General features: G+C 49.1%; 1 protein-coding gene across 4 annotated transcripts; it reads left to right on the forward strand.

Annotated features, from left to right (window-relative positions):
* The first annotated feature begins 423 nt into the window (after positions 1-423).
* Positions 424-9,431, forward strand: FOXM1 (forkhead box M1). 4 transcript variants are annotated; one of them, XM_034785317.1, is made up of 10 exons: positions 424-633; positions 1,389-1,550; positions 2,209-2,808; positions 3,442-3,590; positions 3,815-4,021; positions 4,708-4,836; positions 5,492-5,536; positions 6,508-6,586; positions 7,230-7,411; positions 8,163-9,431. In XM_034785317.1, exons 3-10 carry the CDS (start codon positions 2,253-2,255, stop codon positions 9,222-9,224), a joined length of 2,409 nt encoding a protein of 802 aa, XP_034641208.1. In that variant the 5' UTR covers positions 424-633; positions 1,389-1,550; positions 2,209-2,252; the 3' UTR covers positions 9,225-9,431. The 4 variants fall into 4 exon arrangements, with proteins under 4 accessions (XP_034641208.1, XP_034641218.1, XP_034641222.1 ...); XM_034785327.1 differs by lacking the exon at positions 424-633 and having other exon boundaries at positions 765-1,550; positions 6,511-6,586; XM_034785331.1 differs by lacking the exons at positions 424-633; positions 5,492-5,536 and having other exon boundaries at positions 765-1,550.
* The last annotated feature ends 5,740 nt before the right edge of the window (positions 9,432-15,171 follow it).

The following is a 15,171-nucleotide window of genomic DNA, read 5'->3' on the forward strand; positions in this document are numbered from 1 at the left end:
TACGCCCTACCGCACCCAGCCCGCAACCAGTGGGCTCTTCTCACACACCGACCCACCCGGCAGCTGGCTACACCCCCAGCCCAGCCGAGGCTCGGGAGCGGGCTGTGCGCACACAGAGGTTACTCAGCCATCGCTAGCGGGCCGGTTCCTCGGCCTGGCTGTGGGGCTGGGCTGGGGGCTGGGAGGGCAGCGCAGGCACCAGGGGGCGAGAGGCGCAGGGGCCCCCGGCTAGGGGCGAGGCACGACCAGCCCGGGGGAGGGCGCAGCGCTGGAGCCCCCGCGTCCGCCCCGCCCGGGCACCTCAGGAAAGCCGCTGCTCCGCGCGGGGGGGGAACCGGCCTCGCGTCCCGTCCAGCCCCAGCTCCTGCCGGGGTCACCAGTGTGTCGGCACCGCCGGGCGCGGCCGCTCATTGGCCAGCTCCGCTCCCGGATGGAACGCTCTGCCCCCCGGCCCGATCGCCATTGGCCCCGTCCCCGCACGTGACGCCAACCGGCCACCGGGCGCCAAATTCAAACCGGGAAACGAAACGAACGGCCTCTGTGTCCCGAGAGCAGCAGCGGAGCCCGGCGGCGCCGGGTCCCTGCGGGGAGGCAGCGGGGCGCGCGACCCCCCCTGCCCCCACCGACAGCGGGGTGAGAGCGGGGCGGGGAGGGGCAGAAGGGCCAGGCCGCGGGGCGGGGATCAGGGTGCGGGGAGTCGGGGCGTGGGGGGGGAGGGGCCCGGCAGCTGGGAGGCGATTTATAGGGACCACGGAAGGAAAAGGGGCTCAGTGGGGTTTGTGGCGGTAAGGAGGGTCATCGTGGGGACAGGTGAAGAGGGTGTAAAACCTGGGCTGGAGGCTCTAGAGGAACCTGAGACCGGTGGATGCAGGCCCCTGGGGAACAAGGATGGGGGGTAGGGATGGGGAGGGGGACGAGGTGGTGAGAGTTCCCATTGTAGGCATGACTCCCTCACCGCACACAGCCAGGATGCTGCAAGGCCTTTGTCAGTGGTGCCCAGGGCATCCCATGAAGCTGCTTCCTCCCACAGAGCTCTCTGGGCAACCCGAGGGGTTGTCATCACTCTCTAGAGCTCTCTGCGGGGGACGGTTCTGACCCTAGCCCCGTGGCACTCCCTGTGTGACACTGCGGGCGGGGGGTTGCCCTAACCTCACAGAGGTCCCTCTATGTGACAGGTGGGACAGTAGTCGTAACCTCTGTAGAATGCTGAGAATACCTGTTGGCGAGCCTCTCTGAGCATCTCTAACTGCTCGGAAGAGGCCGGGATTGGATGTGTCGCTTGCCTCTATCATGGAGGAAGGGAACTAGTTTATTTTTCTGTCAGTTTTGGTTTTGCCCTTTTATGACAATACGAATGACCCTCTCTGAGAATTTTGTGACACTAACAGGCTGGATCGGCTCCACTGATGTGAAATCCTCTCCATATTGGTTAATGCTTAATCTACCATACATAATATGCATAATGCAAGCACTGTAGTTACACAGAAGATTTCCTGTGCAAGAGCAAAGCTCCACTCGCCACAACTCCCATATCTGCAACCGGTGTTCATGTAAGGGCAACCAATTATTTTTTCTCCAAATTACTATTTCTGGTCTTGCCATTTATCCCCCCAGTTCTAAATTTTAAAATCACTTACCATCCATAAAGTCCAGATTAGGAAGTTTATTCTGCCATTTGAGGTTGATAAATTTAGTTCTGCACAGTGATAAGGAGGGAAGTGCCTAGCTTCTAATACATCTATTTCAAGCTCCCATGGGTTAAAACCCTCTTAATTTATGGTGTTTCAAGCAGTTGACCATCTATAAAACAGTTATGATAACTCTAACCTCACGGGTGTGGTTTGAGATCCTCAGTTATCATTGCAAATTATTTACTTGGTGCTGGTCATTTGTGTGGGGTTTTCACAAGGTGTGTGTTGATAAATGAGGGAAGGAGGTGCTGCCAATTTTTCCAATAGTCTGTTCTGATCTGTTCTTCCTTTCCCTGCAGTGGATGTAGTATACAATTCTTCCCTATGGGCATAGGGACTGTCCCCTAGCCACAAGACAGGTGGTGAGGACTCTTCCACCCTTGGGACTACCACTATATGGAGTGGAAAGCCCCTCATACACCACTGATTGGGTACCTTGCATGAGAGACAATTGATTCCTTTCCTATATGTTCCAGGTCCACAGCTCTTCTTTCATGTTCTGTCTTATGTTTTGCAGGGTCTGTTTTTGCAGCCTTCAATGGAGAGCGACTGTACAGATCAATGATGAGGACCAGCCCTCGCAGGCCCCTGATTCTGAAGAGACGAAAACTGTCCCTCCCAGATGGCAATGCATCCAACTCTCCAGCAAGAGATGAACCGGATGGGGAGAGTAAAGGAGTCCCCAAGGAGGAGAGTAGCAAAGGGGACAAACCCAGGGACAGAGTGGAGTGTGGCACCCAGAAATTCCCAGCAGGAATAAAGATCATTAATCATCCCACCATGCCCAACACCCAGGTGGTGATCATCCCTCCCGATGCTGACATCCAGAGTATCATCGAGGCTCTGACAGCCAAGGGGAGAGAATGTGGCACCAATGGGCCCAACAAGTTCATTCTTATCAGCAGTGGGGGCAGCTCTCGCCCCACAGGCTCAACAGCAGCTCAGCAGATGCTCCAATCAAAGGATGAGACGAGCACAACAACAAAGGGGGCCAGAGCAACAGATTGTCAGGGTGGAGAGAAGAACATCGGACAAAACCCTGACAAAACTGTGGAAAGGGCAGTACTGTGGCCTCCACAAGTCAATTCCATGGGAGGACAAGAACAGGAAGGAAACAGTACGTAGGCTGTTCCCTTCTATTGGCCTCTTAAGTGCAATGAAGGGTGTGTGGGAGGCCTGTGCCTTGCTCAGTATGGGAGAGTGCAGTGTGAAAAATGTGAAATTTCAAGCAGCCCAGCTGGTTAATATATTAGCCTTCTACATATGGTGACAGGGGTTCAAATACTGAATCAAAGTCAAAATCAGTGATCTTAGGGCATGGTGTTTCCCATAGAGTTTGCAGGGTGTGTTACAGGTCAAGACTTTGGTATATTGACAGAATGGGAGGTGAGGAGGGTCAGAACTACAGGAGCAAAGGGTTTTGCTGCCTGGGACAAAGATGTTTAGTTCATTGGCTAGTAAACATCTGGTGACATTTTTTAAGTACTGCTTTCAGCACTCGCTCTGGGCCAGGGCAGATGAAGGTTCAGATCCTTCTGGGATTTTTAGGTTTGGAGACTTTCCAGCAATTGGGCTGATCCACAGCTAAATCAGGAGCTCTGGCTAAATCCACATGATGCTTTAGCCTCAGAGCACCATCTGGTGCCTCTAGCTCAAGATGGGGAACTTGGGCCCATTTTGGGAGACCTGGCTGGGGCCTCTCTTTAGGCAGCAGGTGAGTGAGCAGGGCTCTCGGTTTGTTTCCCTGCAGGCAGTGGAGAGGCAACAAGCAGCGGGTTGGATAACAGTCTGACTAACATCCAATGGCTAGGGAAAATGAGCTCTGATGGGCTGGGCCCCTGTACTGTGAAACAAGAGATAGAGAAGGAGAACCAGACACCTGTGCAGGAGACGATCAAGGTAAGGAGGGAGATGGTGGGCTACATAATAGAGTAAACCTCTGGAAACTGAAGACAGAACATGTGGGTGAGAACACTCAAAGGGAGCAGACATGACAAAATCTGGGTAACCTGAGCCTCCGCCAAGTTGATCTGTGCAGCAGAGTCCTCAGGCTAAGAGGAACTTCCTTGGAACTTTCCTGGGCCCCTGCAACTTTCACACAGTTTCCTCCTTTTTTCTTCCAGATTGAAGAAGACTCCATTGCTGCCACTGCTACCTCCTCCTCCTTGTGGCAGGACTCGATCTCAGAACGGCCCCCCTACTCCTACATGGCCATGATCCAGTTTGCCATCAACAGCACTGAGAAGAAGCGCATGACCTTGAAGGATATCTATACCTGGATTGAGGACCATTTTCCTTATTTCAAATATGTGGCCAAGCCAGGCTGGAAGGTAACATGTTCTGCTGGAGATGCACCTGATTCTATCCCTAGGTGTGGGCAACAGAGTTTTAGGGCTTGTCTGTACTTCCGGCTAAATCGGCATTGCTGCAATCTATGCAGCAGTGTCGATTTAGTGGGCTGATGAAGACAAGCTAAGTTGATGGCAGAGTGCTCTTCTGTTAAGATCTGTAATCCACCTCCCAGAGAGGTGGGAAGGTACGTCAACAGTAGACACCGCTGTAAGTCGAACATAGTTACATAGCATAACTTGGGTTGATTTACAGCATTAGTGTAGACCAGCCCTCACACTTGGGGGATGCTTGCTTGGAGAATTGCTTTTTTTTTTTTTTTTTTGCATCCAAAGGAACAAGCAACCCATGAAACAGGATGGAAAATGGTTTGAAACTAAGGGCCCTCTTCAATTCCTGATGTTCCCTTTTCCATCTCAAACACCCTAGCATCCTCTCTCAACTCCTCTCAGGCAGGGGAGAGGGCTAGCTGATTACTGGGCTGGAAGCTGGAGTATCTTTGGTGAGAGCACTAAGGGGCTTTAATGATGGGGATGTAAGTGGTTACCAGGTGAGCATGAAGGGCTGTGGTCTGCCACGGGGGTGTTCCTCTGCCTGGGTTGTAGTGTCTTAGGGTCCTACCTATGCTTGGTTGCCAAAAACATTAAGATCTTTCCTCTCCACCCAGAACTCCATTCGACACAATCTATCCCTTCACGATATGTTTGTCCGGGAGATGTCTGCGAATGGTAAAATCTCCTTCTGGACCATCCACCCTGATGCCAATCGCTATCTGACGCTGGATCAAGTGTTCAAGGTGAGTGGCTCCTGGGAAGGAAAACAGGTAGTCTTCCCAATTCCTGAACGCCAGGACATCTGACAGCATCTGATTTCAACAGGGAGGTGAAGCCCTCTTGGCATATGGCCTCAGTCCAACTTTTAGAGAACGAAATCACTATTAACTTTACAAGTGGCGGGTTCCCTGTTTTGAAGTGGGAGGTAATCCAGATGGGCTGGAGCACCTTTGAGGCAACAGGGCTCTCCAGGCGCAATGTAAATAGTGAAAGAGGTAGAATAAGCTTTCAACCAGCTGCTTTCCAAAGGCTTGATGCAAACTCGCATGGTAGCTAATGGAAAGACTCCCATTGACTTAAATGAGAGTGGGGTTGGGCCTTTAATGCACTGCATAGTTGTGTTTGACCAGCCATGCAGGCAGAATTGCCCTGTGTCACCTGGGGGCTGTGGAAGAGGTCTCTTTGTGAAAGGAATGGAGACCTTCTCTTGCTGCAATGATTTTCAGAGCAGGCAGGGTGAACGCTTCCTGTTTTCTCTCCCTGGTGGGTGGGCATGTTCAATAGCTGGTTGTTCTGACTTCGGAACTTTGTGCAAGGGTTAATGTCCCATATTTTTTTCCCCCTTTGGTTGGTAACTTCCTCTTATTTTTCTCCCTCCTGATGCCTTGCTGCCACCAGCCACTGGATGCGGGGTCACCAACATCGCCTGAGTATTCTGAATCAGTAAGACTTTCCCTCTGGCTCGGGGCTTGGGCTGCTTTTCCTTTTGCCAGTCATTGCAGGAAAGGACAGGATGCTTGGGGAGGGGGAATGAGTCACCGCAGCTACCAGTCCAATAGCTCTTTGCACACCTTTCTTGGGGAAGGAGGCATGCCTGATATAATGGAGGGCCAAGTTTCTAACTGCTGCAGAAAATGCACTAGCTGGTAAAGACCTAATAATGCTGCATGGATATTTGCAGAAGCATATAACAGCTGCATGCGCGTATCTATAGACGCAGCGAGGTGCCGGCAGCTGAATATTGGCCTGAAATGTGTCTCCAGAGAACCAACCCAGCCAGAAGCTTCAGGTACAACCCTTCCTGGCAGCAGCTCCTCTCCTTTCTGGGCTGTGGCTTCAGGAAGGGCAAAATCTCTGCACTCCTTTCTTCTTCCTGGAAGCACCATGACTTTTGGCAGGATGGAAATTGGTGCTGCCTCCTTCATCTCCAGCAGTGTAGTGGTAACAGATGTGCAAGCAGCTAGCCGGACTTGTCTCCATTTCCTTTCCAACCCCATCCCTCTTTCTACCTGCTTAGATCTTCAATTCCTCTTTCGCTCTGCTGTTCCACTTGAGCATTTTGGGCTATGGTTTGTATGAAAGACACTACACACTATAAAGCAGTACTGTTCACCTTTTCTCAGGCAGAGAGGACACCAAAATCAGGTCATTTCTCCTGCAGCAGAGACCACAGCTGGAGAAACTCCTTCATGCCAAGTCACCCTCTACAAGGCTTTAGGGTGTCAGCTGGCAGAGGGATGGCATGGGCATGCAATGGCAGGTGGCACACAGTCTCAGGGTGGTAACGGTTGCTCTCTTGGCACTAGCTCAGCACAGGCCTCTGGATCCACGTTCCTAAGCGAGGCAGTCGAACAGAGATGGGTTCTTCTCTTTAACTCTCTTTTCCTCTCTTTCTTATCCCACAATGACCATAGCAGCAAAAACGACATGTTCCAGAACTCCAGAAGAACACAGGGGGAAACAGCAGCAACAAAACTGAGCCACAGAATGCACGTGAGTGTGTGCATCTGTCTTGGACAGAGAGACAGCCAGTCCCCTAACCAGGGTGATGGGCGCTTGATCCCGAACTGCCATTCCCAGCCTGTAGGAAAAGAAATGGAAATTGCTGTCCACTATGGCCTGCTTGCAGGCTTGCCACGGCCGCTCCTGTCTGACAGGTTTGGAGCTGAGGGTAGGGCTGCTGCATCTGAGAGAAGACATCTCGGGGAGGGGGAGACCTGCTACAGGGGCCAGGTCTCAAAAGGAGTAGGAGCTGAGCTCTATGGGGAGCAATTTCCTAACCCAAGACACCTTGAGTTGGGGAGGTTTGTTCACCGGAGCTCCTGGGTTCTGCTGGGTTTCAGCTCAAGCCTTGCATCCCCATAACTATGCAGAAAAGGCAGGGAAGGGGTGAGCCCCTCCCTGGAATTAGTTGGTTATTCATAGATTCATAGATTCTAGGACTGGAAGGGACCTCGAGAGGTCATCGAGTCCAGTCCCCTGCCCGCATGGCAGGACCAAATACTGTCTATGCTCTGGGATTGAGGATGACTCAAGCTCCCCAGCTCTTGACTGGCTGGTGCTTGGTGTGTGGTGGGGGGAGGTGAAGAGGCTCCCCAGAGCAGGACATTAGCTGATCCATTATCTTCCCTTCCAGGCCGAAAGATGAAACCTTTGCTTCCTCGCGTCAGCTCCTACCTGGTTCCAATCCAGTTTCCTGTGAGCCAACCTCTCCTCCTGCAGTCCTCCCTGAAGGTGCCTCAGCCCATGGCCCAGGGAGCCTCCCTCAGTGGCTCAGAGGCTATCCGGAGCAGCAAGCGTGTACGCATTGCTCCAAAGGTTAGTGTTTCTGCTAGCCTTGGGCTTCTGTGGTGCCAGTCTCCCCTGCTCTCCATGGGGTTTTCTTGCTCACTCTCCCTACTGCTGTCAAATGCCCATGCTTGCAGCGGTAGGACTGGAGCTGGCTGGCACTTGGCTACACCTGCCTTCCATCCCCCATTCCTAAAGTGACTGTTCTCCTCTAGTTGTCTTGTCATGGGTAGGCTGCTTTTTAGTTAACAAAGGGATTCTCCTGTCAAAGTGTGAACCAATGACCCCTCTACTGTCCAGCCACAATGAACCAGAGACAGGAGCAACGTGGATTCTCTCCTTTTTTCAAGCCTTCATTCAGTTCCTAATGGAACTGCATTGCTCTCTTGACCCATTCTGATCTCCCTTAACATTTTGAAGAGTGTGGTTTTTGCCTCTTTCAGAAGCGCCCAGCTCTCCTCACTACCTGCATCCCCCAACCATAACATTCCTTGGGTTCACAGCGCCTCCCCAGAAATACTGATCTCTAGGCACACCATCTGTTGGTGCTGTGCCAAGATCCTTCCCGTGCGCTTTGCCGGCTCCTCTCTATCTAATCGTGTTATTGCCACTGACTTCAGCCATGTGCCTTCCTTTCCCCCACCGCCCTCTCCCTGGTCCCAAAGTTCTACTGTCTTTCTCCTTCCTGCTGCATTTCCTGCCCTGTGATTTTTTTTTTTTTCTCTAGACCCCTGCTTACTCACTGTAGTATGTCATTTCTCACTTCTTGCTTCCCATGTAGGTGTTGCCGTCCACTGAAGAGCCATCCTCATACTTGCCCACGGGGCCTGTGAAGGAGAAGAGTCACTGTGATGAAAGGCTGCCCCCATTTGCTCCAACCCAATCTGTGAAGGAGAACAACTCCCAGCCTGGTGAAGCGCCAGCCTCTTTCCCTGCAGCCCTGTGTATAAAGGAGGAGAAGGAGGATTCCTATCCTGACAAATGGCTGCCCTCATTCCCCCCAGTCTCGTCTATAAAGGAGGAACCAGTGCAGTCTGATGAAGAGACAGGCCTGTTGCTCCCAGTACCATGTGTGAAGCGAGAGAAACACTTTACCGTGCTGAAGTCCCCGCCCCGAGGCGTATCTGACACAGTGATTATAAAGAGGCGGAAGATGGGCAGGTCCAGAAGGAAACAGCACCTAGTGCTGCCTTGCTCAGAAGAGCCAGTCCTGGTTCTGCCAGAGAGCGGTGGCTCTGACTCCTTCAGGCTAGCGTCAGACCTTCCTTTCCTGCAGGAAACCCAGTCTCTAGAGCTCAGCTGCTCCCAGGAGGAGGGTGGCCCCTTTAAAACACCAGTCAAGGAGATGTTCTGCAAGCTGCCAGTTTCCTCCACCCCTAGCAAAGTCCCAACTGCTACTCCACCAATGGGGGGCCCTGACTCCTGGAGACTTGCACCCATCGCTAAGGAAAGTAGTGAGCTGGACTTCAGCCCCGTGAGAACCCCTCAGGTGCCATTCACATCCCTCCAGGAGAACTTGGACTTGCTGGGGTTCAACAGCACTCCCCTTAAAAACTCCTTGTTTGACTCCCCTCGACAGCTTCTCCAAACAGAGTCCAATGACATGGTTTCCGGGCCCCTCACAAGCTCTCCTGCTTCCAATCCTGAATCCACCAAGCAATCATCCCCGGAATTGCCAGCCTCTGGACTACCTGAGAATCAGTCTCTCATGGAAGGCCTGGTCCTGGACACCATGAACAACAGCCTGAGCAAAATCCTGCTGGATATCAGCTTTTCTGGCCTAGAGGATGACATCCTGGGGCCAGAGATGAGCTGGTCTCAGTTTATTCCTGAACTGAGATAGGCTGTGTTTGGCTTATTCCCAAGCTGTAATGGACACTGGGCTCTACTGAGACTTGCTCAGATGGGATATGCAGGGGCCCATAATGTAGTTTTGACTTATTCCCATTGGGAATACTGGGCTGTACTGAGATCTGCTTGGCTGGAAAACAGACAGGCCCATTGGCTGCTATGAGTTCGCTTATGAGCTGCAATAAATATTGGTCTGGGACAGGCTGAGGCTTATTGGCTGGTCTTGCCTCAGGCCTGAGTTAGTGGAGAAACAGAGTCCCTTGTGAAACAGTTACAAGGAAGGTTTCCAGGTGGGTGCTGAATCACCCTGCCATCCAAGGGGTTGGAGACGATGAGGATAGGCCCCTCCAAAGTACATCTTCTGGAGAAAGAAAAGTCCCAAGCCTTTCCCAGCTCTGTCCTCAACAACTCCCTTGTACAATTCCCTTCCTTTCACAGTGCTCCACTTTCCTGAGGTGTCTTGCCTGTCATGACTCTGTAAATATTGTACATTCCTTAAATTAGCTTTTAATTATAAATGTCACTTTATTCTTTTAGAACTTTTATGGGAATAGAAATGGGTTGTAAAGGGCTTGATTTGAAGCACTGTCGCTGTCTCTTCCCCCTGAACGAGGTTGAATGCCTAAGATGCCATTTTTGGTCTTCCCTCACTTCAGAAACACATTGGTATAGGAGACACTGAATGTTGGCAGGGGCAGAGGTTGAAAGATCACCCCTCCGCAAGTGTGTGTCTATTCCAATTGCAATGTAACAGCTTGTTATACTACAGCCCCGCTAAACCCCTTTGCTTGGACTTTGTCTCACAGATATGTCATCCAGGCTGTGGTGGTGAAGAGCAGTTGCTCTTAAATCTAGGTCTGATTTCTTGGGTGCCACACACCAGATCCCCGACAATGTACGCTTGGAGGCCTAGCTACATTTAGTGCTGCAGCTCAGACTGACATTTAGCTGAATGCTTCAAGCCACCCTAATCAGACCCAACAATTGAAGTGGTTGAGAGGAATTGTAAGATAGATGTTAAAATCTTCACTTAAAAATATGCTGTCTCTTGAAACTCACTTGTGTATCTTCCACTGCAGTATGTAATAGGGCAGCTGGTGTCAGTCCTCGGGTGTTTATGTAATAAGAAGGAATGTGCCCTAGAAGGACTTTAGATGGGGCCTTTGTTAAAAACAAAATAAGATGCAGACGTACCTCAACCAAACCATTTCTATTTCCTGTCTATAAACTGGGGGTGGGATTGCTGGGCCACGTGCTGCCGTTGCTGCTTTCAAGGGTCAGAGTCAGCACTGCTATTCTAAGTTTCTCGCTTGGTGTGACTGCTTTCTAGCAATTCACTCACGGTTGACAATGCAACAAGGAGTTAATTTCTCTTGCCTAATATTCATGCTCTAGCACTGTGATTCAGTTTTGAAAGCAAGCCCTAGACTAATTCAGGAGGTATGTGGGGTGGAAAAGAACTGGCGGGGGGAAGGGAAAGAAGGATGAGTCGGGTTCCATCCTGCCAATGTTTGGGAAATCCCACAATTGAGGGCGATTCCTAGGATCTGTTCTGGTAGCTGTCCAGAGCTGAAGGCCCAGACAGTTAGCTGCTGCTCTTAGCTCTTTTCCTCCTCAGCTTTGAGAACACCAGGATCATGGTTTCATACAGTCACCACTCCTCACTTCTCCCCATCTGAAATACTGCTTAACTTTAGGGGCCAGTGGGAGCAAAAACATAAGTCTTTCAAAAATAGAAGGGTGAGGTGGGGAAAAAAGGAACAAGGAAGGGACAAAAGGAAAGCAGCAAATAACCAGGAAAGAAGGGAGATGGTGGCAATTGTGTCCACCCGTGGAGCAGGGAGACCATCCACCAGTGTATCACATGTAGGAGCTCTAGTAAAAGACTAGGAAACACTTAGCTAGCCCCAAGCCACTGTTTGGAATTCTAACCAAAGCATATTTAATAGAAAATTTTAATAGCGGATCCGAGCCTTGCTTCAGTGTATTGTCTCTGATAGGTTAGTAGCAAATGCTTTAGAGGAAAGTGGAAGAAACACCACACTAGACCATTAAGAAATAATATGCCCCCAGGAGAAGCACTCTTATACAATTAGATGTTATCCATATGAATGTCTAATCTTTTTTCTGAATCCTGCTAAGCTGTTGGCTTCAATGACATCCTGGGTCCCTGAGTTCCAGAGATTAACACAGCTGGGGGCGGGGAAGGAATAATCTGTTGTAATTTGTTTTTCTGTTTTATATAGAGCTTGATAACTTTCCCCCAACTCCCCTTTTATTCCTGAAATCGAATTTTGGGAGATAGAGGTGCAAGGGCTCTGTAGCCTTACCAATAAAACAAAGGGAGGATGGGAGACTGGTGTTTTTATTAAGGTGGAATCATACTAGGGAAAGCTTAGATTAGTCCGTAAAACCCCACTGGTTAGCATTAGGCTTTGCATTTAGAGGGACACAAATCTCAGGAATTTCTAACAATACCTGGTAGTATCCTTCTAACCACAAAGGCTGGTGCTAGCCGGTGGGACTTTAGGGTCCAGTCTAAGCTTTCCCTAGCATGATTCCACCTTCATAACACCATTTTCCCCTCATCCTTTTGTTTTATGGGAAAGGAGACAAAACCCTTGCAGCTCCATCAGATAACATTCTCAGAATTTTCTCTATAGCTTCAGACAATAGAGTGCTGAGTGTGACCCAGTCCTACCCATCTTAATTAGTTGCACTAATGATTTATGAACTGTAGGGGTTTTTTTTCCATAAGGGAAAATTATAGAAAGTAAATATGAAAGATAGTAGGTTCCATATTGTCCATGTCCTTGGGGCCAATGCAGGACTATTTCCTCAATTATGGTTTCTGTAGTCTAGTTGATCTTGTCTCTAACCAGTATTGATGGGTAAACCCTACCTTCATGAGCTTTTATTTGATAAAACTAATCTGTTTAGGGTCCCCCAGCCTGCTAGTTAAGTATATCTCCCCTGTCTTTAGAAAACTAATTCTACACAAGTTTTGGGTATCCCTCCTCCACTTGAGACTTAAAAGTCCATATTTACCTCTATACCTTTTCAAATAGTGCAGTTATGTTCTTTCATGCCTTTTCCTTGGTAGTCATTTGCCTAAGACTTACATATTTAGGTTCGAATCCTTCCTCAGATGTCACTCCCAAACTATATAATCAGGTTTGTTGCTGTTGTTTTCTTGACTCCCCTCCATCTACTCTGTCCAGAATAGATTATGCCAAGTGTGATCACACTGTTATTCCCTTCCACCCCCACACTCCATGATGTGATATCTACAAATACAGCCTAAAAGCATACCCGTGATTGCATACTCTTTTGGCACATACTAGAGAGGAATTATATCAGGTGCAGCAGCTTCTGTTCACTAATGCACATTCAAATAGAAAATGCAGAAATGAAAAAGGGATACAATCAGCTCTCAGTGGTTTCAGAGCAAAAATGCAACTGTTCATTAGTCAGTTCATGTTGAAATACTAAATGGAAGAGCTAAGTTCTGACGGGTCTAAGTAGACAGGCAGGAGACCTAAAGGTGAGATTTTCAAAAGCAATGCAGTGCTTGCCTAAAGGGAATTTAGTCATTAACTGCAATGGGAGTAGCATTAGACGAATGCTAAGTGCTTTTGAAAATCTCAGTCTGTATGGGCAGCAAAGAACTAAGCACGTAAGCCTGTCAGAGAGCTGTGTTCTACTGGACTGAGCTTATGGTTGAGAGGCAGCAGCCTTGAGATCTATTCCCACTTATTTTCACCTGTCTGTGCCCCAGAGATTCTAAAGCCAGACAGGACCCTTATGATCATCTAGTCTGACCTCCTGTATTTCACAGGCCAGAGAATTTCACCAAATGGTTCCTGCTTCAAGTCCATAACTTCTGGTTGAGCCTCAAGTTTCCTCATCTCTAAGGAGGAGATAAACTTGCCTCTAGCGTGCTTTGAGGTGATGAAGTGCTACTTAACTGCTAGGTATTGCTGTTACTCTGAAACTGAAAAACATTCAGTGGGCAAGAGGGCTCTCTTCTTTTTAGTTTACCTGCAAATGTCCTTTCAAGGTTCCTTAGTTCATCTGCTCCTGCTTCAGCCCCAGCTGAAGTCATAGTTCTCTGTACATGACATCACAAGTGGCTGCTGTGGAAATTAATCTGTGCAATGCAGCTCTCAGGTAGGAGGAGATCCAAGGCCCAGAGATAGATGGGAAAACAAGAGAGCATGAAGCTAAATCCTAGGTCTGCACGGGGGAGCAAGACATGGAAGGAAGAGAGGGAGCAGGAGTGAGGCCTGCAGAGGAGTCAAGCAGCCATTCATTGTTTTTCTCTTTTGAAGATTTTTTAGCCTTTGTCATTCTTTCAGCCTTTGCAGCGTTTTGTTTTTGTTCAAATGAAACCCCACCATCTGCAGTTCAGGAACTGGGCTGGTAATACGCCTGAAGGAGAACTTTAGAATGTCTCTCAAAATTATGACCTAGGCATCATTGTCTAATTGCAAATCTCAGAAGGTAAACATCTGTGGGGAAAGTCTGGACTGTGCTCTATTGCCATCAGCTTTATAGAAAATCTGTGGGTAAGTATGACTGTACTATAGTCGCTATAACAACAAGTAAATACACAAATGCCACACACAGCTAGAGCTCTGCGGACTTCCTTACATAGGAAACGGGCTATATCTGTGAGAAGAGAGTCACCTCACAGCTCTTCTTTGGGATACCCAAGAAGGTGAGATCTTTGTGCCCAGGTTGCCTGGAGAAAATATTCCATGAAAAGAAACAGTGACTTCTCCAAGTGTCTGGAAGGGTGCTTGTGGCAAGACAGTCTCTTTACAATCAGCAAATATTACTTTTGTTCCTGAAGTTCTTCCTTTATGGAAGAGACCTACTGATCTGAGAGAATGGTCTTTCCATAGCTGGGGACCTAATTCTGTATTGAATTCCACATTGACAGAGAAGATCTCACTTTCTTTTTCAGTCCAGAAGCTTAAGTACAATTTCTCTAGAACCCTATGGGTATCATCCCTAGTCCATGATAGATCATATTTCCTGAAGGGTTAATTTCAAACTAGGAACTGAATAGATGCGTAGAGCAGGATTGGCTTCCTTTCTCCCCAGAGTGGCAGTGCACAATACCTGCAGAGAATAGATTACTAGGTAAGATGCTGTGCAGGACACATCTCTGCAGAGTGGCTGTGGGAGCCCTGTGCTTGCATACCCCATTGCAATGAATCTTCTGTAATTTGTGCTGTTTACAGCAATGCTGGTGACTTTTAAAGATTTCTCATTTGTTATGGTAGTGCCCAGGGGCTAACTAAGAACAGCGCCCCCTTGTGCCAGGCACTGTACAAACAGAATAATAGAAAGTCCCTGCCCCCAAGGAGCCTACAATCTGAATAGAGAAGGTAGACAAAGGATAGGGGAGAGGGATAGAGCATACAAGCAGAGTGAATGATGAGATGGCACCATTTTTTTTTTTAATTTGTTTTGTTATTTCAGCCCTTTCAGTGTTCGGAGAGGATTAGGTAGCTGGCAAGACAAAGGAGAAGAGTGGGATGGAGGAGTAGAGACAGTTAGGAAGGAGGTAGGGAGGGGTCACAGAGGGGAAGGAAGGGAGGGGCAGGAAAGGATAGAGCAAACAGCCAGTCAGCACAGGGAAGAGAGTGGTGAGAGTGCAAACTGCAGAAAGCTGTTTGATGACAGCATCTGGTCATTTGGTCCCTCAAGAAGGTACAAACCTTCACACTAAGTAAAGTGAAGTGACAGATACTCCCTCTAGTGTCAGGTGCCCTCTTCTCCCCCCTCCCTTGCAGAGATACCTGTTTTCCTCCATTGTGCTCTTTAGTTTCCATGGGGACAATCTCACTAAGTTTCTAGCAGTACAGCATGCTAGTTACTGGGACAGTGGGTGAGGTGGAGAGTACTTTAAGCCTTGCACTACTCTGTTT

This window comes from Trachemys scripta, chromosome 1, assembly GCF_013100865.1.
Source record: "Trachemys scripta elegans isolate TJP31775 chromosome 1, CAS_Tse_1.0, whole genome shotgun sequence".
Taxonomy (NCBI): domain Eukaryota; kingdom Metazoa; phylum Chordata; order Testudines; family Emydidae; genus Trachemys; species Trachemys scripta.

What these genes read in the sequence shown, in the direction of transcription:
- FOXM1 (XM_034785317.1), top strand. Translation starts at nt 2,253, where the DNA reads ATGATGAGGACCAGCCCTCGCAGGCCCCTGATTCTGAAGAGACGAAAA. An exon ending in CGCTGGATCAAGTGTTCAAG is followed by an intron (nt 4,837 to 5,491) that starts GTGAGTGGCTCC and finishes TGCTGCCACCAG; the next exon opens with CCACTGGATGCGGGGTCACC. An exon ending in GTGTACGCATTGCTCCAAAG is followed by an intron (nt 7,412 to 8,162) that starts GTTAGTGTTTCT and finishes CTTCCCATGTAG; the next exon opens with GTGTTGCCGTCCACTGAAGA.